Source organism: Amblyomma mixtum, chromosome 9 (assembly GCF_055824585.1).
Source record: "Amblyomma mixtum isolate Tamu chromosome 9, ASM5582458v1, whole genome shotgun sequence".
NCBI classification, from domain to species: domain Eukaryota; kingdom Metazoa; phylum Arthropoda; class Arachnida; order Ixodida; family Ixodidae; genus Amblyomma; species Amblyomma mixtum.
This window is the reverse complement of record NC_143020.1, coordinates 99,600,702-99,626,061: the sequence shown is the minus strand read 5'-3', so window position 1 is coordinate 99,626,061 and position 25,360 is coordinate 99,600,702. Positions and strand designations below refer to the sequence as shown.

General features: G+C 42.1%; 1 protein-coding gene across 2 annotated transcripts; it reads right to left on the bottom strand.

Moving 5' to 3' along the window:
• Nucleotides 1-605: 605 nt before the first annotated feature.
• Nucleotides 606-25,198, bottom strand: LOC149330327 (golgin subfamily A member 5-like). Of its 2 annotated transcripts, XM_089560904.1 has the most exons (15): nucleotides 24,955-25,198; nucleotides 21,670-22,102; nucleotides 19,730-20,014; nucleotides 17,861-18,080; nucleotides 16,123-16,246; nucleotides 14,590-14,686; nucleotides 13,833-13,939; nucleotides 12,694-12,920; nucleotides 10,727-10,832; nucleotides 9,345-9,443; nucleotides 8,410-8,559; nucleotides 7,248-7,323; nucleotides 5,934-6,033; nucleotides 4,271-4,334; nucleotides 606-832 (listed from the first exon to the last, which is right to left on the bottom strand). In XM_089560904.1, the coding sequence occupies exons 2-15, from the start codon at nucleotides 22,094-22,096 to the stop codon at nucleotides 725-727; spliced, it is 2,190 nt and encodes a 729-aa protein (XP_089417030.1). In that variant the 5' UTR covers nucleotides 22,097-22,102; nucleotides 24,955-25,198; the 3' UTR covers nucleotides 606-724. The 2 variants fall into 2 exon arrangements, with proteins under 2 accessions (XP_089417030.1, XP_089417031.1); XM_089560905.1 differs by lacking the exon at nucleotides 19,730-20,014.
• Nucleotides 25,199-25,360: the final 162 nt, after the last annotated feature.

The following is a 25,360-nucleotide window of genomic DNA, read 5'->3' as shown; positions in this document are numbered from 1 at the left end:
GACAGAGTCATGCGTGTATGAGCACTTAAAAGGCTTTCGCCTTAATATCTTAAGTGCTGTTCATGCGATGCAGTCAAGGACTACTCGCAAATAGAAATCTTCTAAACTGCAACTGTGCATCAGTAGAAGTGCTCACTTATCCTTCAGTGTCATAAAATTACACCCATAACACCACGGAGAAAATGTAGCGAAATGTGCTAGGGGTTCGGCACTCCACTACAGCATGCCCATGGTGTTGATTTGCGGCTGAAAATTCACTAACTCGTGTCCTGCACTCCTCTACAGTTACGAGTATAGGTGATGCCACGTATTCAAGACAAATTCATCATCATCATCAGCCTGACTACACCCACTGCAGGGCAAAGGCCTCTCCCATGTCTCTCCAATTAACCCTGTCCTTTGTCAGTTGCCGCCACTGTATCCCCGCAAACTTCTTCAATCTCATCCGGGCGGAAGACAAATTCATATGTCGCAAAATCTTTGCATGCAGGCAGTTTGGAACAGTTCCACACTAAAGTGGATTTGCTGTGGTCAAGAATTAGATCCATTAACTTTGTTTGCAATGACTGTGTTAACTGGTCTTCAGACACACACAAGCAACAGCATAAAGTGGACCCCTTGTTCCCTTGCATTTATTCCTAAATCGAGAGCTGTAAGAAACCCAAAAAAAAGGTTCACGCCTTATAAACACAATGTACAGTAGGGAAGACTCTGCTGCCTCCAGTCAGGTCAGGTTCTTGGAGATGGCGCTGGCAGTCTGCTTGATGTGTGGACCATGAATCTCCGGCTCGTATGTCAGCAGCACGATCATGACCCAGAAGTGCATTAGGCCCTGCAGTGCGCAGAGTCGCCAACATTTCAGAGCATGTCACGTTACCCTACCACACCCCGTCCACAAAGTTCTGGTTCTAGCCTTCAATGACACCTCCATTTTACAGTGGACACTGTTTAGACTTCTCTGTGTTTACTGTTCACGATGTGGTGCCACCTGTGAAGAGCAGTTGCTTACATCATACAGCTAGCAGAACTGGTACATGCTCCTTCCTCTATGAAGCCTCATGAAGAAAATAACTAAAAAACGTTGGGCAGCGGTTCAAAGTTTCATGTAGCGACAGCTGCATAAGCAAGCGATGACTGCCGGATGGTCAGACGCGACTGGCCGCAATGTTCGAAGATGCAGTTACAGATACAGATACAGAAGATACATGCGCTCCTCAGCATGCTGTCCTTCCTCCATAGCGTCTAAGTCAAGCGCACAGCTCTGGTTATATACACCCCATACCTGATGTCACAACTGTGAGCTGAATCATGTGACACAATGTGATTACCATGTGGCTTTCTTACTGCCTCAGCTGACAACTTGCAAGGTCAAAATTCAATGTCGAAGGGCAAAGGTGGTCTACTAAATGGACCACACATGGTTAGGTATATGCGCATGCCCAACACTAGCCGCAACTTATCTCAAGGTCGTTTCAAGGTCATTCGGAGGCTCACGGCAAAATGCGTCTCAACTATAGTAGTGTAGCTTTCGCTACAATATGCTCACCCATTTCCTATGGTATGTCGCTAGTTACGGGTTGTTCCCACTGTGTGTACAAAGCAAGCACAAAGGCTAGTGAAAAGGTGACAGCAAAAAAGGCCAATGGGGGAGGGCTTGATGTGCCGGAACTAGCTCATCTAGCTGGCATTGGTGTCGAGGAAACACTGCTCCGACTAAACAGAGGTGGCAAACATGACAACCACCATGGCACGGCATGCTCGCACAAACAACATGAAAAAGGCGAGAGTTACCATGACAACTAACTTGTAGTGGGCCATTAAATCGGGAAAAGCTGCTGGCATACATGTGATGTCTGCTGCTACACTACCTGACAAATTCCATGTGAAACTGGGATCTTGCAATGTGGCTTTGGTATTTTATTTACAGAAAACACCCTTCAGCACCAGTGCATTACACCAGGGGCGTGGGTATACAGCATAATAAAAAGGACGGTACAAAGCAGAGCAATGTACTAAAAATGAAATGAAAAAAAAAGAGGACAATGAAGCTATGCAACAAGTTCAATGAAATGAACAAGTGACACAAAAAATGGGGAAACGATACTTTCACTCTGCAATCATTACTCTGAAAAAAAAATGCGTTCACAGTTCATGCAGAGCATCATTACACATTTACACATGCCCATGCACATGCCACACAATATATAAATGCCATATGCAATGGCAGTTTCAGTGTAAACCTTCAAAGCTTGGAGGCACAGCTGCCTCTTGCTTTATATATATATATACCAGCGAAATCTTTGCAAGATAAACGTAGACCAACGTTTGACACGATTACAGGATTTAGTGATGTTTAGACCGTGGAATGTCAATAATTCATTTTTGGTCTACGTTTATATATATATATATATATATATATATATATATATATATATATATATATATATATATATATATATGTGACAGAAGCCAACAGCCACAGAAACCAAGGGGCACAGGGGATTTTTTTTTATAATTAATATATTTATTTCGTGGTGTTGATCAATTTAGAATATTACTGAATATGTTATCGCTTTAAAGCTATTGATAGAAAAGCAGAAGAAAAAACAACCACATGCTTTAAAGCGATAACATATTCAGTAATATTCTAAATTGATCAACACCACGAAATAAATATATTAATTATAAAAAAAAAATACCCTGTGCCCCTTGGTTTCTGTGGCTGTTGGCTTCTGTCATATTTATAACGAGCCCCTCATTCCCCTTCCCTTGTTTGCTATATATATATATATATATATAACCGATAAGTGAAGGGGAATGAGGGGCTCGTTATACATTTAAGAGAAGCCAACAGCCACAGAAACCAAGGAACACAGGGGATTTTATTTATATTTATTTATTTTGTGGTGTTGATCAATGGAGAATATTACTGAATATGTTATCACTTAAAGATAATTGATTAGAAAAGCAGAAGAAAAAACAACCACATGCCACCGGTGGGAGCCGAACCCACGACCTCGGAATATATATTTGTTTTCTTCCTTTGCTTTTTTGTTTTTGTTATTGTTGAGCTGGTATCAATATGTTACACAATGTTCTTGCCCCCGCCTTATGTAATGCTCATGGGCCCTTAAGGCTTCAATAAATGAAATGAAATATATATATGTGCAAAATTGGGAAATGCTTCATTAGGTAAACATATATAACCAGTCAACGTTCAGACAGAGCCTGTCCTTTCTGGAGTCTAGAAAGGACAGGCTCTGTCCGAAATGTCAACTCGCCACAAATGTTTACCTAAATGAAGTGCTTCCCAATTTCGCATTTTACTTCTAGCAATAAAGTATGTTTATCTTTCTGTGCTATATATACACACATGCGTGCTTTAACCCTTTGAGGGTCGAATTATTTTGAAGAAAACTTTCCCAGGTGGTCAAATTACTTTATTGCGGATCTTGAATCTACAAAATGTATATAATCGAGAATAAATAGTAAAAAAAAATTACGAACAGTACTTTGGTGACAGCATCACTCACAACTGGCAAATGTTCAACAGAATTTCACGAGCGGCGGTGATAAACAAGCTAAGAGCAGCACCAATAAAGATAGAAATCAACTTTCGCCGCCTCTGCAAAACAGTGCCCACAAAGAGAAAACACATTTCGCGCGACTCCGTTGCGATCCCGCGGCGGAATCGAAACCACGTAGGCGCGTTGCCACAGAGGGCGAGAATACCTCGCAAGCAACGGTGATAAGCAAGCTAAGAGCAGCGCCAATAAAGATAGTAATCAACTTCGGCAGCCCCTGCAAGATAGTGCTGACAAGAAGAAAACTCAAATTTCGCGCGACTCCGTTCCGATCACGCGGTGAAACCAGAACTATAAAAGGGGAGTTGCCGCAGTCTGTGCCGCCGCGCTAAAGCTAGACATAAGTTCTGCTTATCTCCGTAAGAAGGCAGCACAAAATTCAAACACTTCTTGCAAGTCCTAAGAGGTGGCAGCACCCCCCAGTGAGCACGCATTGTTCTTTTGGCGCAAAATTTCAAACGGAAGATCGAAACCGTACCCGCACGGCAAAGACCTTGGGGGACAGAAAACCGCCGCCGTACATATACGGCAAAAACCTTCAAAGGGTTAACATGATCTCTAGCAGTAATAAATAGGAAGGCCTATCAGCACCCAGTCAAAAGTTGGCTTAACATATCTTTTGTTTTTAAATAGGAACTATCATTTAAGCACTAGTGTGAATTTAAAGCTGCATCATGGCCACTTACCATGTAGATGAGGATGAATATCCGAGCCAGCGGATACCGCCTCAGAAATAATCCAGCGCGTATGCTGCACAATAAAGTGAAGGCCAGCTGTGATTTGCAAGCATAAATCCAAGGTAATTCAGTTCATGCCACCCTTTAATCCGTTAGTGGGCTTGGACAAGCCAGGCTCGTCAAAAGCTGACGGTCATTCATGGCTTGTGACGAATACAACTTGTTGTGTGTTTTCTGACACTCTGTGTCTGGTTTAGGAGCTCGCCCAAAGCATTTTTTTTTTGGTTTGCTAACAGATGGCAGCACTGGTGCTAAATGACCACATTGGTAACATTCTCAGGGAAAAAAGAAGTGTCCGTTGGGGGTTAAGTTAAATTCCTGAATTTTAGTCGCCAATCTATTTCAATATTACACATTAACAGAAACTTGGGACAAGTCGGTAACAGTGATTCATGGTATGCGAGGTAGCGCAAAATGGGACAAGGGACAGAAAAAAAACGAAGAGCGCCTGTGTTGTGTTCGTCTTTCTCTGTCCCTTGTCCTGTTTTGCGCTACCTCACATAACATTACTACAATCGCCATAATTTGTTATCCTTAAAGGGATGCGAAGAATAAATAGGAGCTCGATGCATTGATGAGGTGGCGCAATCTAATCACAAAGAGAGCATTCCCACCGAAAACTAAGCTTTTACGAGCTAGACAAGACCTAAAAACAAAACACACGTCGCCATCAACTGCCTGACTTCGCAAGCAAAATGCATGCGTCGATAACATTTTTTCTGAAGTGGACCGCAGAGGCTACACCTTACAGCCATTCACTTCAAAATGGTGGCAACCTGTTCTTCTCAAAGTAAGGACATTAAGAGTTTGAATCGACTAGCAGGAAGACTTCTAAATCCAATTATCCCTGCAATAAATGCATCCTTTGCTGGAATGTGCAAGTCGACATAGCCAGAGAGTGCCAAAGAATCGATTTTACTGGGAACAACAATCTATTGGAGTTTGTCACCAGTGTCCCTTCAAGAATCGCCCAAAGGGGCGTTACATATTGGGGGCAAAAAAAAAAACAAAAAAGACGATTTGGCTAGGTTAGGCCAAATGTGAATTAGGTGCACTAGAACAAAGCAGTGGGTGGGGAAAGGTGACTGCAGTGCCTCTAGCAGCCGCTTCACAAACCACTGAGTGAGGCAAGACAGAAGGCATCCCACGACAATTACTACATCTTTCCTCTCCATATAACCTTTTTCTTCTTTTAATTGCAAACCGAGTTCAACTGCCTCAGTGTGCAGTTTGCACTTGGCACAGCAACTGCAGAATTTTTATTTTTCAGTACCAGGGTGTGCAGCTGATACCTGACAACACCAGCCATGTTATCACCTGCTATCAAGGCGAGGCCACAAAGGTGCAAACCCCGTCACAAGGGCAAGCCTTAAAGCAGGTGCAAAGGACTTCCCTCAGTATTGCCGTGGAGCAATCTGCCTACTATTTCTAGCGGTTCTCCGAACTTCCTTTTAAGGCAACTTTGAGCAAACCCAGGGAGAGACACATCTGAAGCTTCACTCATAAGTTGCCTTTCGTTTCACTAAATTTGCTCCTCTGAACCTGCAGAACGCTTCCTTTCAAGTATTTCAAGCTTAACCATAATCATGAATGCCAAGCCGTCGCCACTTACCTGAAGGAGTCGATCACACCGTACGCCCGCTTGACTTTGCGGGTCACACTGCCGTCGAAGGGCGATTCCACAAACATTCCAGGAAGGCGGGCCCTGGGATCTGTCACAAAAGATGCAGGGTAATTAATAAAAAAGAGGTCGACAACCTCGGCGGGGCCACATCTAGAGTGTAGTGGGAGTTTAGGCTTACCCGAGTCATCGGCTGAAATGACAATAGCATTGGGAGGACACAAGATTTTGTGAGTTGTCAGAACAATGAGGCACACTCACAAGTGCAAGCTACTACTACCAACACCACGTGCATTTTTTTCTTTTGTGCAGATAAGTACAGGTTTTAAGGGGATCCTGGTCTTGAAAAAAAAAATTATTAATGTAGTCACCGTTAAGAAATCTTCAGGGAACGTGTATTTTTGTGTGTTGATTCTAAATATGTCATTTAATTTCATGTAAAGCAATTCATTGAGAACTAGTGCAATTGTTATGCAAGTTTTTCGTGAAGAGCTTTCAGGATAATATTTTGCAGGAAACTTGCTGAAATGCACGTTATAGGTTCTTTTGACATAAAGGAATGCAATAAGGATAAAATTGTTTTCCTGCCTATCATAGAACTTGAGTTAGACGGTTTTGAAGTGTCACGTCAGAAATGCAAAGAAAAGTTTGTATTCTTGTTTCTGAAGTGGCAGCTTCAATACCCTATAACTCAAGTTCTATAATAGGCACGATAATTTTACCCTTTTTGCATTCCTTTATGTCAACAGAACCCATAACATACATTTCAGCAAGTTTTCTGAAGAAAATTTTCTTGAAAGCTCTTCACGAAAAACTTGCAAAAACAATTAAATAATTGCTCAAGGAATTGTTTTACATGAAATTAATGACATTTAGAATCGGCATGCAAAAATACATGTTCCCTCATGATCTCATAATTGTGGCTACATTAAAAAAACTTTGTTTTCAAGACCAGGCTCCCCTCTCAAGCATTGTACATTAAGGAGTTGAACACCATGCCACTTAATTGTTCCAGAAAGCAACATACAATAAAACCTCAATTCGGAATTCCAATCGTTCGGACTGCTAACGTGGTGATCCCTGCCAATGCCAATCATGGCGTTGGATGCTCGCTAATTCAGACGGAGCTTGGCTCACAACAGTTAATTAGGACAAGCTCCTGACCGAAGGCTTACAGGATCACTCTAAGCCTTCAGCTACAAGGCTCAATATCAATATATTCACCAAGTAAATGAATTCGCGAAGCACATGAAATGAAAAATCAACACGCACATCACCAAGAGTAAGCAATGTGGCAATACTTACACTCATCCGACTGTCCAAATCCGGCTATTGCCGTGTGTGGTTTGGAGCTGTGACTCTGAGATTCTTTCAACTGGCGCTGTGAATGATGAAACAAAGGTCACTTTCTGTTAACCCACAGTGCACTCTGCCAAGATTAGGGATTGAGAGCCAATATGATCTTCAGCCTTTACAAAAACATTAGTTTTTACTATAAGTATGCTTGGACAGCTCAGAATTGAGCACTTCAAAGTGCTTCCGCTTAATTTGACAAAAATTTCAACACCTGGGTTGGCCTGCTATGTTTTCAACACATCTAAGGTCACCCAATTACAAAAGAATCATGAATTCGAACTTTTCACTTTGTTTCCGCTGAAAGCAAGCAACCCATGCAGCCACCAGAAGCTAAGACACACTGGACATACTTAAAAGAATGCTGGGCAAATAAAATGTATGTAGCTTTGGAACTGAGGATTATATATATATTAGAGAAGCCAACAGCCACAGAAACCAAGGAACACTGGGGAATTTTTTATGTTTATTTATTTTGTGGTGTTGATCAATTTAGAACATTACTGAATATGTTATCGCTTAAAGATAATTGATTCGAAAAGCAGAAGAAAAAACAACCACATGCTGCCGGTGGGAACCGAACCCACGACCCCCGAATTACGCGTCTGGTGCTCTACCAACTGAGCTAGCTACGGCAACGGCTGTCAGATCTGCTGCTTTTTAGGGTATTTACGTTTACAAGTGACCTACACTTCATATATATATATATATATATATATTTCCCTCAGACACACGATTACCTGTCATGCCATAAGAGAATAAGCTCATATCTAACACTAATTGCACAATACATAATGTAATTTTGTTTAGGACTAACACAGCAAAATATTTCCAAATTTCCATGTGTTTGTAATAAATTATGTCACCTTATCATGTTTGATGGCTGAAACAAAATTGATAGCCACAAGCAGCAGTAATTAAAATTGTTCAGTTCTATTGTAACTGCATACTTTTCTCCACCTTTCATGTCGTTACGGATTGCAATGTTTGATTCTCGGGCAGATGCTTTAAACACAGCTACAAAAGGAAACAAATCAATCTCACAGTTACTAATGCATCGAAAGCACCCAGCATAAAAATTTCGATCACTAAAATAGAAGAGATAACGTCGTACCTCTAATCTCTCCAGCTGGAGAACGAGCGAGTTCTTCTCAGTGCTCAGGGCTTCAACCAGGGTTTGCTTTTGGATCAGGCTTTCCGTTAGCGCATGCAGCCGGGCTTCGAGTTCGGCTTCACTCGTTGAGCTCATGGACTTGGTCATTATCTGCAAGGGCCAGAGTGAACAGACCAGTCTCAACTCCCCTGAAGACAGCGAATGAACGAAGGAAAGATGAAAAAAAATGGTAGGGTGTTAACATAGTTAAACCAAGGAGATGTGTGAAAGTATGTGTTTAGCCTAACTGGCTCATGGTTTTGCTTTGCTGGATCGTCAGTACATCTGGCAAAGATATTAGACTCAGATTAAGCTCTGATCGAGGTTAACCTGATCTGATCTGTGCACGAAGTAGATGAAAGTTGATGTAGACAACAATGTGCAATGCACAATGTGAAAGTATGTTGCAGTTTAACACGAGGCGTGATCGGCTGCAGCAGTAGCATTGTGCTCTCGTGCAGTGACCAATTCTTCAAGTAATGACAAAAACAAATGACACATGTGTGCACCGCACACATCATCTCTACGCCCAGGCGGTACGGCTACTGCTTACTGCCAGCAGGAAATAAGTCAGGTTTTCATGGAAACTTGCAGTTTTCAATAGATTTTTCTGGTTCCCTTGGCTTTTCTAGATGCCACTAGTTGCTACTAGGTTTGGGATGGATGTTCACAAAGAATGAAAGCTAGAAAGCGTGTGACGCTGTAGAAATAGTCTCAAGTAAAGTGGTAGTCTAGTTTTAATGTGCTATTAAGACGTATCTGCTGATGCCAGTGTAACAGTTCAGCTTGACTAATATGAATAGTGCCTAGCTGCAGCCAGTGTGGCCAGAACATTTGGTATGTGGCCAGAATATATATATAAAAACAGAAAGAGCATAATAAGAAGAAGAACCAGCCTGCTTCCGCAGCTTCTCCACTTCGCACTCGCGCTCGCTCAGCCTCTGCTGCAGAGCCTCCTTGCTGCGTCGCAACTCTTCTTTCAAAAACGTGATTTCCTGCAAAAATAACAGAAACATAAAAACAAAAGTGTGAACATATTACACGTTGTCAGGGACAGCTCACAATGCAGGTTTTCTTTTTCTGCATTACAAGCCACAAATCTCCACGCTTCACTTCCAATTCTGCAGCCCACGCTTCAGCACATGTATTGTACCCCTTAACTCCACATATGGCAGGTTAACTTTCACACAATTCGCACCAAAGATATGAAACAATTTTTTCACCAACTTATACAGTGAGTTATACTTGGCGACAGTTATTTTAAGTATGCTGAAAGCTGTCACTTCAGCTTCTGCACTCAGACAAGAATCAATGTGCACAGTCCTGTCAACCTTAAAAATGCACTGAGGATCGAAAAAATTTGTCTCCATTGCTTGAGACATTTCACACAGTAACAAGGAGAGCTCACATGCAAGTTTTTTTTCCTCTTTTTGCTTTCTTTATTCTGCTCAAATAGACATCAATGTGTTCACAGACCCTCACCAAAAAAATAACCCCTTCAGGCAGTGGTGTCCATAACTGTGGCCATGACCCAAACACCAGTAAATTCATTAAAAAACAAGACGCATTGTCCTCCAATGTGGACATAATAAAACGTGCTGTAACCTGGAAAACTTTAAGCACAAACACATAAATCCACGCAAGTGAAACGAATGGAGAAAATCATTTTCAAAATAGACACATTTACGTTTTACGGTAGCTCCGATAAGGCTCCAGTGTGTGTCGATTTTCACTTGCTTGCTCTGTAAGCATGAGTGCTTTAAACTGTCGAATGTGCTTATTTGCTCATAAAATGGCTTGAAATGACAGGAGTTGTTAAAGTATAACATCTTGAAATGAGCTCTGGGCCACAACGCGGATATATGAGGAGACGGAAGAAATTGCATAATTAATCGTCGCAGAAGGTGGAAATCTTTTCTGTGAATTCTTGGCATGCTACTCACAAAAATCTGAAAACCTGGAACTTTTCCCTTCACTGGATAATAATTAGCACCAAAAAGGGCCAAAGGAAATCAAGAAAATCTCATCACCAAATACCGTGCGAGATTCAGCGACGGCTGTTAGCAGCTGTGTGTGTGCCGTTCGATGTGGCACCCTCTTCCCACAGGGCCGGGAACGACATAAACATTAGTTCTCGCTGTGGTGCACAGAGGGCGCCAACCTCATTTACTCCTTGTTTTTCCTTTGACTTTGTGTTACGCCGACACTGACACCACAGAAATGGGAAACAGGTTGGCAATAACAGCTATCGCTGTAAAAAGAAAGAGCCTGCACTCACTTCGGCCGCCTGGCGTGCTTCCAGCTCAGCCTCCTGCCGTTGATGGCGCTCCTGTTTGACGTCCTTGAGCAGCTCTCGCTGCTGCTCCTGCAGTGACTCAAGCTCCCTTCAAAAAAAAAAAAAAAAGAGAGAGAGAGAGAGAGAGAGAAAAAATTAAATTAAGAAATGGAAGTGTGAGAGAGGACACAGAAAAAACGCTTTCCCGGCAGCACCAGCACAAACTGAGCCAATGGGGTTAGCATAATGAAGGACCTTGATCTAAGTGGAGAGTCTGTTCACAGCAGCAAAGCATGCACTGAAAGTTGGGTGAGCTGGTTAAGTTTAAGACGAAAAATAGCGCGAAGGGAAGAAGAAGAACGGACAGGATGGCGCAGACTAAGATGAAAAATAGCACGAATGAAAGGTGCAGGATCAACAAGGTCTGTGTTCATGCATTTCCCATGCATGAATTTCGTTCGTTTTGGATGATATGAATTTTTTCGAGTCCCTCATGAGATTCTAGATGTAGTAGTAAAAGAATGGTTGAAAAATGCATGCGGTAGTTTCAATCAATCAATCAATCAATCTTTATTTTGCATTTTTAGTACAAATAAAAATGCAGGGAGTGGGGACAAAAAGCTGCTCTGAGGCAAGCTTGACTGGGTCCCCACCCCCTTTACATGGCATTTTGTGCAGCAGTTATGGATGAAATGTTGAGTGTTTAAAAGAGAACAATTTACAGCACATGCGATTTTCGCGCAGGAAATGAATAATGTTACAAATGCAGTCTTTTACAATATAAAAAATACAACAAAATGCAACAAACACTCGCGTGATAGCAGACCTGAAAAATGACAATGTTAAAAACAAACTCGCCTGAATATAAGGGAAAAGAAATAGTAAAGACAAATGGACACAACTACAGTACTCTGGGATGAAATGACGTGTTACAAAAGCTCTGTTTATGGTTATGAAGATGGTTGACACTGTTAAACGCCATGAAACTGGTTGATGAAATGAAGTTTTATATTACATTTAGTGGCTGTTTGCAGGTCGATTTCCATCATTAATAATTTGTTCAATAATCTCGGAAGGCGATTTTCGACGCTATCTAGCCCGTGTGTTAGCCTGGTGAATGGCACGTGCCATGTTCCTTTATTCCGAAATACATACCCCCTGTCAGGAAGGCTTTTTAAACTACATAAAGACAAAAATGCATTGTTATTAGTTTTTAAGCTATGTTTATATCTCATCGACAGGTTAAAGTCATATAATGTTGGAAAAGGTATAATTTTGTATTCATAATAGGTATTATATAATGGGCTTTCACTTGGAATGTTGACTACGTGACGAAGGGCTTTCTTCTGCAGAGAAAAAATCTTATTTATGTTTTCTTTTGATGTTGTGCCCCATACAAGTCCGCAGTAATTTAGTTGAGCATAGAACAACGCGTTATATATTAATAGCTTAAATTTCAGTGGTAAAATATAACGAAGCCTCCAGAGTACTCCTGATATTTTGGCAAGATTGGTTAATATATGCTGCACGTGTGAGTTCCATGATAAGTGCTGATGAAATGTCACACCAAGTGTCTTTGCTTCTGAAACCACTTCAATAGGATTATTGCCGATATGAATGTTAAAGTTGTAGATAATTGGCTTTTGATAGGGTGTAAACAGGACAGCTTTGGTTTTTGCACTGTTGATCTGCAGGGAATTTCTATTGCTCCATTCGTATAGGTTTTGTAGTGTCAAATTTACGTTATTGCACAAATTGCACAAGGGCTTTTACACATTTTCACTGTTGCAATGAAGTTAGTGTAGTAGCACAAATATAAGTACAACATAAACATACAATCCGAGTATAAGTTGAAAAGTCGAGGGCCTGCAAGAAAAACTCCTTTGCTCTCAACACTAAATGTGAGTAATTAAACTTGGTTAATTAATGCAATACCAGTTACTGTAATAAGCAAAGTTAAGACTAGGCACCTCCGCAGGGAGCTCTCCTGCTCGTGCATCTCAGCCGTGAGGGAGTCCGCGTGGGCCTGTGTCCGCCTCAGCTCGCTGCGGAGGTGTTCGCACTCCTGCACCGCCGCCTCCAGCTCAGCCGCGACGGAAGAGGCGTTGAGACGGCTGCCATCAGCGTCCGAGCTGTCCAAAGCCGATCCGCTCGTGTTGGCCGCGTCCTTCAAGCTGGCTATGAGCTTATCTTTTGACTGGTTGATTGAACGAAAAGAAAGTAGACAAAATAAACTGCCAGACTTGGCGCTCTCCCAAAGCAAAGACTAGGCAGAGACTGCTATTTTGGACAGAGATTACAAGTTGGTGATCCACTGCTAACAAGACAACGTCCCATGGCAAAATGAACAACAAAAGGAAAAAGCAAGAATTAATTTGTGGACAATAATTTAACATGGCGTCTAACAACATCTCAGATTACAAGCTCTGCATTTTTAGCTTCATTGCTGCTAACACAACAACGCTGCAACAAATCACAGGCACCATGATACAAGCACTGCAACAGGCCTTGACAGCTGATGAAAACAATACAACAGTAACAAACCACTGCTCTTCGAATAAAAAAAAATTAGAACAGACGGACTCCTGGTTTTACGCAAGCACTATCAAAGATATTCAAAACCTAACTCTGTTGTACTTGTGGTGGCCAATTCACACCAATTAGCCGTTGTTACCACACGACTAGAGTTACCTCAGAAGCAAAGTAAAAATTTGATCAATGTGGTCTAGAATTTAATCAGGTCTTGTGTGAATGACACTGACGGTTATGCGCATAGGTTCACCCCCTATATAGCGTTTGCTTTTCGGTCTCAAATAAACGGTTGGAAGTCTGCGCCTGTGATGTCGTTTTCAATCCTCGTTCTCCTGTCGTGTCCCATTCGCGCAGTGCTAACCTCTTTTTCTGCAATGAACCAACTAGCCCGCAAGAACGTTCTACCTCAGAAGCCATTTGACGACAATACAGTGATGGACGGGCACAACTATAACACCCTATTGAGCGTTCGACAAATGCCGATACTTTCTGCAGTGGCATGCCTTTATGATTACGGAGGACACAAGTGTCTCACCAGTACAAGAGAGTTAGTAGTATCGATAAACAGTGTCGCTACCTGAAGAATACGCTGTGCCTTCTGCTTGTAGTCTGCCAGTTCTTGGCGAGACAGCTCCAAACTGCAGCGATAAGATGAGGCCTGGCTGCTAGCCTCTTTTGCAAGTGCTGTTTAAAAAAAGAAAAAAAAAGAAGTTAAGTACATACCATCACATGCAACATGTTTTATAGGTTCACAGGAATCTGTGAGGGTGCCCGTTATTTCCCATCATTCCATGAGACGGCTATGTCTGACCTAACAACACAAGAAGTGTTTTGAACACTCTTCTTTTAACAGAGCATGTGAGAGAAGCAGAGTTAAATGCAGTAATGTTCTTACAAATAAGCATGCCTGTTTCAAGCTCCAAAAACTGAATTCACTCCACGGGGAAAATATGTCTCTTTGCAACAAGTGATCTTCCACCAAATCTAATTTTCGCTTACCGGAAAGCAGGGTCGGCCAGAAAAGTGCATTCTCTCTTACCACACCAAGAAATGAAATGAGCGACCAGAAATAATCGCCAGTTAGCACAGCCTAGAATTCAACTTGCAGCCTGAATGCAAAAATCAATGACACCTCGACCTGTAGCCCTCCATCTCTCATTGCCATAATTACCTATTCGACTACTTGTCTACTCGTAAACAAACAGATGAATGAGATTGGTGATGACACACACAACAACATCCAAATCACTAAAACAAGAACAACGCATCTTTCATAATATGTAGTACATGTCCCAGCTTACGCAGTTGCACAATGATTCCAGCTCCAAACCTACTTTTCTGCTCGGCAAGCTGTTTCTGAGTCAACGTCAGGCTTTCGGACAGGCTTGCTACCTCTTCCTCCATCTTGAGCCGATTCTGCATGTATTCAGCCTAAAAGATAAAAAGGGGAAAAATGGCAGCCATAAAATGACGCTGCCATACACTGACACACAGAGATGAAAGTCAACGCAATCCAATCAAACCTATCTGAGAGGTCAGTTCATGATGCTTTTCGCTACCCTTTAGTCTTCCTAGATTGCCACCACCTATGAGTAATTGCTGCCTTTTTAAAAATCTACACCGCTTTGGGGAGTTCCCCTAAAATCATAGGACTAACTACAGATAAGCACAGAGTACTTTGTGCCCCAGCGATAAAATTTGTGTTTCTGCACAATACGTACACTATGATAGCCACAAGGCTGTCACATTCATTCTAAGACTTGCAAAAATAAAGGAGTTATAATATTAAATTATCTTCCATTCATGAGTTGACCTCCTCCTCTAGTTATCCAGTCAGAGACTAGCCCATATGGTATGGTATAAGGAAAACGAGTTGCTTACGACGTCTTAATGAGACAACGAACACAAATTGAAGTTGGCCTGCATTGATAGACTACGGCATTCTAGCGAAAAAGAGGCCACTCTACACAAAAACAGAGCTTTTATAAGGTATAAAAAACAAAAAAAGAAAGAAGTATAGGCGTGGCCATCACCAGCCAATTTCGCAAGTAAATTGCATACACCAACTTCGCACGAATCCCAGAAGTTATGCTATGCAGCTATTCACTTCAAAATGGCGGAAACCAGTCATCCGTGGTGTGGACGTCAGAAGCTAGAATGAAGTCGCGGAAAAACTTTTAAATTTTATTTTTTTTTTCAGCCATAAATGAGTTTTCTTGCTGTCGGACAAACGTTAACATATCCAGTAAGAACCAGAGAATCAAATTTTATTGGATGGAGTTATCCTCAACGTCTCTTTAAACTTCAAAAAAATTCTATTTCCGCTTTCTCTCAGCTCATTCTGGCTCTGGGTTCTTCCCCTCTTTAAGGACGTCGTCTTAGTAAAGTTCAGAAGAGACCGAAAGATCAGGACCAACACTTGCAACTACGCCTTATAGTTCCAAAGAGCAACAGAGGTCTAACATAGTTAAACCGAGTAGACCTGCAAAAGCAGGTGTTCATCTTCAATACGAGGGGGTTCAACTCCACCTTAGGGGTGTGGCATGATATCTTCAGGGGGTTAACGCCCATGTATGCTGAATTAGTAATTCCTACTTAAGATTCATAGATGGCGGCGAGTCCTCATATACCACTGCCAGCGCAGCGGTTAAGCGATGCGCCACTGCACTGATAGGTGGCTGTTTCTGTCACAGCCAACCGTCGAGATTTTGCGACCCATGTTTCTCTTCCCAAGCAAGTCACAGGAAACAACTAATCAAAATGGGGCACAGTAAAAAGTACGAAAAGAAAATAGGGACTAAAAGGAAATGAAAATAGGATAACGGGATGGATAGGAGCAATAGGAGAGCAGGGAAAGGCCTCCCCACCTGTGCCAACCGGTGGCTTTCCTGCTCCTTGCGGAGGGCTTCCTCCACTTGGGCCAGCTTGTCACGCAGCGTCTCGACTGTCTTGCTCTGCACTTGGGACTGGTCCGTCTGGTCCCTCGTCAGACTGCAGCACGGCATGAAGATGACAGTCCAGATCACCTCCGAGACTAGCTATGAGCGTTAATGCTTCGAACAGTGTCAGCTGAATGCATCTGCACTGCCTCTTAAAACCCCACCGCCCCCTTTCAAGCCCCATCGTATGTTTTCATTATATGCGCAAGGTAACAGCTCAAGGTACATCAGTATATTTTCAGGATGTATTCATTATTTCATTGTGTTAGCATTATTTCATCATTCATTATGTTAGCATAATATGCGCAAGCTAGTAGCTCAATGCACATCAGTAAATTTTCTGGATGTATTCATTATTTCATTGTGTTAGCATTATTTCATCATTCATTATGTTCGCATAATATGCGCAAGCTAGTAGCTCAATGCACATCAGTACATTTTCTGGATGTACTCATTATTTCATTGTGTTAGCATTATTTCATCATTCATTATGTTAGCATAATATGCGCAAGCTAGTAGCTCAATGCACATCAGTACATTTTCTGGATGTACTCATTATTTCATTGTGTTAGCATTATTTCATCATTCATTATGTTAGCATATTATGCACAAGGTAGCAGCTCAGGGTACATCAGTATATTTTCAGGATGTATTCATCATTCATTATGTTCGCATAATATGCGCAAGCTAGTAGCTCAATGCACATCACTATATTTTCAGGATGTATTCATTATTTCATTGTGTTAGCATTATTTCATCATTCATTATGTTAGCATAATATGCGCAAGCCAGTAGCTCAATGCACATCAGTAAATTTTCTGGATGTATTCATTATTTCATTGTGTTAGCATTATTTCATCATTCATTATGTTAGCATAATATGCGCAAGCTAGTAGCCCAACGCACATCATTATATTTTCTGGATGCACTCACTATTCATTAATAATCATGATAAACTTAAAATGAAGATAAGCTGCTCCTTGTAATCTGCTTTAATGCTGCCATACATTCACGCCGCGCTTGCATGCGCCACATCTACTCGCATTATGAATGCACCTACTATGTTGTTTGTCAAGACATCAATTTTCCAAATAAATTCCAACCACAACGAATGCAGCTCCTTAAAATCTCGTATAAATTTTTGTGAGAAAAAGTAGCTTAAAAGTGACTTTTAACTAACTATCGTACTTCACACTGTCATGCTACCGGTGATGAAGGCACCATTGCTGGAACCTCTTTCCCAAATTTCCACTATCTAGTGATCCGTTGATTTCTACCCCAACTTCAATTCAATTTTACGCCCCAAGAGACTACGGCACAGCACTAACGCTATGATCAAAGACACACAGTTGAACCTCGTTATAACGAAACGGTTTATAATGAAATAATGGATATAATGAAGGAATCATGATTCCCCTAGGAAGCTTGGTCAGCACGAGATAGAACGAAGTCACGGCTATAACAAAGTAATCACCGAGCCCCTTCAACTTCGTTATAATGAGGTTCGACTGTATTTGCAAGATATCGGACCAAAAACTAAGAACGGACGGACAGTAAATGAACACAGCGCAGCGAGACATTACTAGAATTTTCTTGTTCCTGTTGCCTTAGTTCCACAGCCTCACTCAATGCCATGCAAACACGCATTACACATTCACAGTCGCACCTCTGGTTCTCCTCCCTGAGCTCTTCCACCAGATGGCGCTTGGCAGTCAGCTCTTGGTCCGCTTCTTGGAGCCGGACTCGGAGCACAGCCAGCTGCGAGTCCTTGGCCTCCAGGGCCGAGGTGAGGTCCCGCTCACGCGCCTGCAGCTCACGGAAGGCAGAGTCCGTCACTGCCACCTGGCTGCTCCAGTGGTCGAGCCGGTTCTGGAGGTGCTTCTTCTCTGTGCGAGGTCAAATGAATAGCAGGTGCCACTGCCTTCAACCTCCAAATTATCGTCCAACGAGGAAAAACCTTGATGTATTTAGGTTTAAAACAACTTGGGATTCAGTCAAACATTAGCTTAAGGGGGGAGCCTGGTCTTGAAAAAAAATTTTTATTAATCTAGTCATAGTCATGAAATTTTCAGGGCAGATGTATTTTTGTGCGCTGACCCTAGATATGTCATTTAATTTCATGTAAAACAATTCCTTCAGCACTTATGTAATTTTTATGCATGTATTTTGTGAAGGGCTTTTAAAAAAATTTCTTGCGGGAAACTTGCTGAAATGTATGCCATTCGGTTCTCTTGACACCAAGGAATGCAATAAGGGTAAAATTATCATCCTGGCTATCATAGAACTTCAGTTATAGGGTACAGAAGCTGCCCATTCAGAAACAGGAATACACACTTTTCTTCTCATTTCTTGAGAACTTGAGTTATAGGGTACTGAAGCTGCCGATTCCGAAACAGGAATACACACTTTTCTCATTTTTGAAGCGACAACTTCAAAACCCTATAACTTAAGTTCTATGATAGGCAGGAACACAATTTTACCCTTATTGCATACCTTGGAGTCAAGAGAGCCCAATGGCATACATTTCAGCGAGTTTCCCGCAGCAAATTTTCTTCAAAACTCTTCACAAGATACTAGCATAAAGAGTTCATAAGTGCTCAAGGAATTGCTTTACATGAAATTAAATGACATATCTAGGGTCAGCGCACAAAAATACATGTGCCCTGAAAATTTCATAACTATGACTAGATTAATAAAATTTTCTTTTGAAAACCAGGCTCCCCCTTAACCAAACATAATTTCACAGGAAATTATGTTTCACTGAAAAATATAACACACGATAAAATTCTTGATCTAGCGACGTCTCAACCACCAACCGGAATTTGAGCTATTGAGGTGCACCACGGGAAGCAAAAGAGGTGTGAGCCATATGAGCTTTAAGTAAACTGCATCGCAGTGTTAAGTTTTCAATGCTTTCGATAACAAGGAGCAAGTTTAAAATGAGAACACAGATAAGCCTGCAGATAAAAATGACACCTCCTCCAGCTGTCTAGACATCTAGAGCAACCATTGCGTGGATATATGATGCAGTTCTGTCAAGGCTCACACGTTGTACACCGCTTATGCTCTCGACTGTACTTAATAGTTTCCAGGAAACAATTAGAAGTGCTTCTAGGAAACTATAATCTTCTAAGCACCCATAGTACCATGAGAAGATAACAGCATCCACAGATATTTACAGCTGCCTAGGACTACATTTAAGACCTTAAGCCAGAACACCTTTCAATGAGAAAAATAAAAAAAGCTATTTTCGCACATAATACTAGTAATAGAGCCCCTGCATAAGAAAACGGCAAGAAGACCCCTAAATAAACATTGCATATAATACCATATTTGCTCGAATAAAAGATAAACTTGCGTAATAGAAGCATAATCTACATTAGTAGGTAAAATTCGGAAAAATTTGAATCACGCCTGCCAAATTAGCACAAAGTTGTTTGCGACAAAACAAAGTGCATTCACTACATAAATAAATGCAGTAAACCAAACTGAGCACTCATATGGCACAGAAATGGAAACTGCAAGGCAAGCCCACCTGCATCTGCGTTCTTAGCCCTCTGCAAAGCGGAAGCAATTTCCTGGTTCAGGGTGGACACTTCTTTCCGCAGCATCCTGTTCTCCGATTCAAGGCCGTTCCCTGCTGCTTCAACCGTGTCACCCCTCCCCGGAGCCACGGCTGTTTGAAGCTGCTCGTGCTGAAGCGAGGCTCTTCGTGAGCCCGACCCTGTTCCATCCGCGGTCGCCGAAACGCTTGCTTCAACCTGACTCGTGCTGACCTCTGGTGTCAGCACTGCGCTGCCTTCAAGGGGCGTTTTCTCGTCTGCATGGGAACAAACCATGCGAGAAATGCAGGGGGTTGGCATTACCGTTTAAAGGAAAAAAGCAAGGGGGGGGGGGGGGGGGGTTGACATCTGCATAGTCAATAGGAGAGGAGGTTGGGTAAGAAGAAAAGGAAAAGTCTAGTGCTTACAGAGACAAACTGGATCTCAGAGAACAAGTGAATGGAGGAGTTTCAACACAGTCAGCCACCTTATTACATTGTCTGTGCTGGAACATTCCCTTCAACTACACCACTGAAGTAGTTGCATAGAAACTGGAGGGATTCTAAAACTGTCTCATCAACGCGAGGTGTGATAAAAGAAGAATGTAGCACAAATTCGGAGCACTAATATCCTGTTCCTTCATTCAAGAAACTTGAAAGTTGTAGAAAAGCCAAGTTTTCAGAGGACCGTTTTGTTCGCAGGTCACACAAGAGCTCTGCAGAGATTGAGTGCTCAGTATAATGCAAAATCGCATTCACAAAAAAACACAAAAGCCACTTTCCAAACCTACAATTTGCATGCTGTAAAGCAAGTTCAAAGTGGTAAAGTAAAGCCTTGTTGATGCATTCTTGGTTACTGCATTTTCCTGGCTTCTATATCGTGTTTGTGTAGCCCCGGAACGAAGTGCACAGATTTCAACATGCAGTATTCTCATATAATGTCACCATGCCACAAAGTTTCGCACATATTAAATTGCGTTTCAGGTGAGGTAATGATGTAAACTATGTGGTGCTTGCAAACATGGTTTAGTTTGCAAACACACTGTGCTCAATGGCAAGCAACCGTCACTGGCATGCTGCAAGCTTTCCGACAGCATGACACAGAGGCAGAGGTAAAGTAAGTAATGCAACAGTGACCACCTGAGCGAGCCCAGGAATAACACCCAGACTGCTGCAACTAGTCATTCTGGGATCTGCTACGAACAATGGTTGCAGTCCGTCTTGAACAGATGCCAATCTGAGGCTTTTTTATGCCTTTTAATGTAATTCTGAAGGCATAAACAGTTTCCAGGTTGATATGCTTCCTTCATTCATAACGGCAGTTCCGTAACTTCTCGCTTTTTCTGTCTTTCAAAATTTTACCTGATGTGCTGTAAAGATGCGTAGGTAGGGCTCTACTGAACAAAGCTTGAAAAGCAAGCATACATAAGTGAAAGCCTCAGACTATTGCCAAAATTCCAGTTGCAAAACATGGCTGGATCTGCAACCACCAATGAATAAAGTGAAAAAAGAACAAAAAACTAACACATCAGTGGCGCCATCTCTTGACAACCATTTTCCCAAAGATGGCGCTAGTGAACTTCCTTTCCAACAATGTCAGCGCATGGCACATTTCAACAGTTCGTCCCTGGCACATCAGGCAATAATGCATTAGTTGTACGACATCATCATCATCATCATGATTATGATGATATGATGAGATGGTGCTCCGGTTGTTATGAAGCAGAACTCTTCCCTTTCAGTCTAGCAACACTGCAGGGGCTGAGCAGAAAAGCACTATTACAGTGATGGTTTTAAATGAAAACTAACTCTTAAGATGACCTCTACGTGCACTATGGCTGGACAAGAGAAACTGGTTTTCCCAGTAGAAGCATTTCATTCCTTCTTCTTTAGTGTTGCAACATTTGGTTCGTGCTTTGCTGAAGAATCCTCACCTTGGTTCGTTGACGATGAACCTTCGCTTGTTCCAGCAGCATCTCCTGACGAGTCGGGGACAGTCCTCTGCTGTGACGAACTACGTTTTGGAGCCTGCGGTGCTGGTTCTGGGCTGTTTAGGAACTCCAACAATTTCTCATCACTGGTTCGAGCTTCCGATGGTTTCGGCTTTGGGGTGGACGAGGTGCCGGCCAAAGACAAGCCTCTGGCCGACGATCTGGTGCTAGTTGAGAACCCGCTCGACAGAGGCGGCGAAGCAGTGCTGGGTGCGTCGGGCTGAGGGCTTCGGCCGGGGCTCTTGGCGTATGACATGAAAGTGTTCTTGGCATGGGGCAAGAGCGGCTTCTGCAGTGCCGAGGCGGCCGTCTGGTCAACTTTGGTGAGGAAGTCCTCCGCCCGGCCCGCAATGTCACTGAACCAAGACATCGCCTCCTGCGGAGAAGAAAAAGTCAAAGTTGTTGAAAAACAAAAAATGATCAGGAACTTTGCGGAAATGACAAGAGTGCGTTCATTCATTCAGTGTATTTCAATGGATGTGCAAAGATGTACATGTTGGGCCAATAGCTGAAGCTAGTTTAGGCCCATTTCGCAAATGTAAATGGCAGGGAAAACATGCCTGAAGGAAGCACGATGATAATCTACAGAATAATTTCACCGACACTAGCCGACATGGAAAGAGCATGTTAAGAAACTTGATGATTACAGAAAAAGACACAAAAGATAACTGTCAAAAAACATGTACAGATTTATTTTGTCCATTTATTTACTTATCCCTACTACTAATTCTATTTGGGATTGTGATGGGTTAGGTTAACAGGATAGCAGTTTAGAATTAACTAGAACATTCAAATGGTAAGCATGTTAAAAAAAAAGCAACAAATGGTAAAACACAAATACAACAAAGCTATGACATATATAGTGAAATAGTACATACATAAATACATAAATCCTTGATTTGCACAGTTAAAAAAGAAAGAGAAAGCGAGAATACCAGTCCGAATCAGAAAAAAGCAAACAAACATACTGGAACACCACTAAGAATGTAGGCGTTATCTATTTTTAGGCAACTGTATTAAGAAGTAATTTTTTAAAAGTAGAAGAATCTCTTTGTAGAAAATATGAAGTTATCGGCCATTTTATTTTCTAGCGGAACCGTATTCAATGTTTTTGTGGCACGCACTGTATAAGGCGTTGACCGTAAAACCTATGTGACAGGCAAATTGAACTTTACATTGCTAGCATTTCTTGTGTTTCCGGTGGGTGTAACAATGTAAATGAAAGGGGATGAGCATTAAGAATGATAGCATCTACAAGTCTCCAGTTGTCTCTGTCGTACATCAATGATAAATGCCAATTCCATGTCATATAACAGTGGTCAGTGCCACATTGCAACTTCTAACAACATTACAGCATTGATAAATTAATTACTATGAGTGAGACGACGAAATGAAACAAATCTAATCCCCACAGCAACAGCAGTCAAATCTAATCCCCACAGCAACAGCAGTCAACAAGAAACATGGAAAAGGATGAATAACTTGTCATTCTTGTGTTGTGGCTTTCCTGATACGGCTCTGTCTTAAAGCATCTCTTGTCTTTTGATTTTTGGGTGCTTTCCTATCTTTATACTTTGAAGCTGTTTACTCTCTATGATTATAACATTTGTTTTAGCAATTTTACATTTTCATTAACAGCAGGGTTTTTTGTAGGTTTGTTATATGTGACTACTGGTATATGACAACAAAAATTTATCATTTCTCTGTCTGGTTCACGGCAGGCAATGTTCACGCAATATATGGACTTGATCTGAGATCACCACATCTCACGGTTTTCCTTTCTATAATATATTTTTGTGCCGAGTTGTAGTTTACACCTGTCTATCACACTCTGCTTTATCTGTGGAAATGGAGGCGAAATGCTAGAGGCCCGTGTACTGTGCGATGTCAGTGCATGTTAAAGAACCTCAGGCAATCGAAATTTTCGAAGCCCTCCACTACAGCGTCCCTCATAGCCTCAGTCGCTTTGGGACATAAAACTCACATAAACCCACAAACCTGTGGAAACAGCTTTTCTTTTCCTTGTTTAGTTCGTTCTTCACATGCTGCACTTGATACATGTATGGTGGTCGGCCGTCTCAAAACAAATTCCTATGTTAGCATCCTGAGCATTGCTTTGATGTCTCTCAGCAGTCTTCTTCTTAATCCAAGCACATCAGACCAGCTAGCCCAAACCTATTAGCTCTCACAATCGCTGCTACCAATCTCTGAATTATGTGCTTCAGCAATGGACGATAACTCAAAAGTAGCGTTTCAGTGTCAGTACCATACAACAATGCTATTCTTCATGCAATTATAGTCTCTCTTCTGTGCTGTTTTAATATTAGTACATCAACGATGGCTGTGGTCACTTACATCCTTCTGACCATTTATATTCGCAACATTGCTGTAACATAAAGCACATACAAATGCTGCACGCAAAAGGCAACGTAGATGAATCCGTCGCATGCACAGCATTTTAATTAAATACGTGACGCAAGACACAGGCGCGAGTTCACAAGTACAAGAGCTGCCTGCCAACAAGTTCTGCGCCAACATTTCAAATGCTTTTTATTTCGAATCAAGCCAATCAATCCATTCAACGTCTGAAAAGCAGTTCACGGAAAGAATGCGACCGACGACGTTGCGCATCTTACTTTCGGCACTTTCCGTGCGCGGCAACGACCGAACAACCTCACGAACATCAAGAAACGTATTGTCGGAGTCACGCATCAACGGTACGCGTAAAAGTTTTCGCAAAACGAAATCACACTAGTTAAGAAAATGAATGGGCGAACTGCCAAGTCCGCACAGTCGCAAAAAAGCGCCGTTCCATAACTTTTATCTTTCCAAGACTGCGGGCACTTTACGCAAGTGTTTCGGGTGACGGTTAACATTCAGCACGCTGACGCATTGAATTGCAACTCCATCACTGAGTCCTGACATCTGTCGCTACCTAGCGCATAAAATGCCAGCATAGCTCACGACTCGTCGACAGCCAACTTTTTCCTGTAAATCAAGTACGCGCAGTCGGCGAGCTCGAGAGATCATCGCGTTGCTCTGCATCGGCGAACACACAACTCGTTTCGGAGACGTACCGACGCTACGATTGTCGTCGGAATTACGCTCAACGGCGACTCCGTGAGCTCTTGGAGCCGAAAGTGTCGTGTAATTGCACTGACCGACAGACAGGGAAATGTAGGCGTGGAAATAATGTAAACAATCCGCGGTGATGAATGCATTGCTTACCCGCTGGGAAAAACACCTCGGAGCTTCTTTATCCTTGACCCGATCTCTTGACACTTGGTGCGGATGTGTCGAGGAACGATCGGAGTTTCTACCGGGCGCTACGCAAAACGCGATAACTCGACGGCATTGTGAACTGCGGTGATATGTCAACTGCTACCAAATAATCCCGAGTACAGTGCTTGCACCCAATGCCGAAACGGAAGAAACTTCGCCAGGTTTCCCACATCATACGTGTCGCCTTGGAGGTTTCGGAGTGCACAATTCGCCGTGAAACGTGATAATTGACCAAAATACTAAAATATAAATTAAAACTAAGTTCTGTCGTTGTAAAGAAACCTCGCTCTCTTGTTCAAAACGCTCAGAAAGCATTATTATGTCTCCTTCGTTGTAGAAGAGTACAAGAATT

Coding starts and splice junctions, on each gene's coding strand:
- LOC149330327 (XM_089560904.1), bottom strand. CDS start 22,096: ATGTCTTGGTTCAGTGACATTGCGGGCCGGGCGGAGGACTTCCTCACC. Junction 14,687..16,122: donor AAAGCCACCGGTTGGCACAG/GTGGGGAGGCCT, acceptor TTTATCTTTTAG/GCTGAATACATGCAGAATCG. Junction 4,335..5,933: donor GGTGTGATCGACTCCTTCAG/GTAAGTGGCGAC, acceptor TTTATTGTGCAG/CATACGCGCTGGATTATTTC.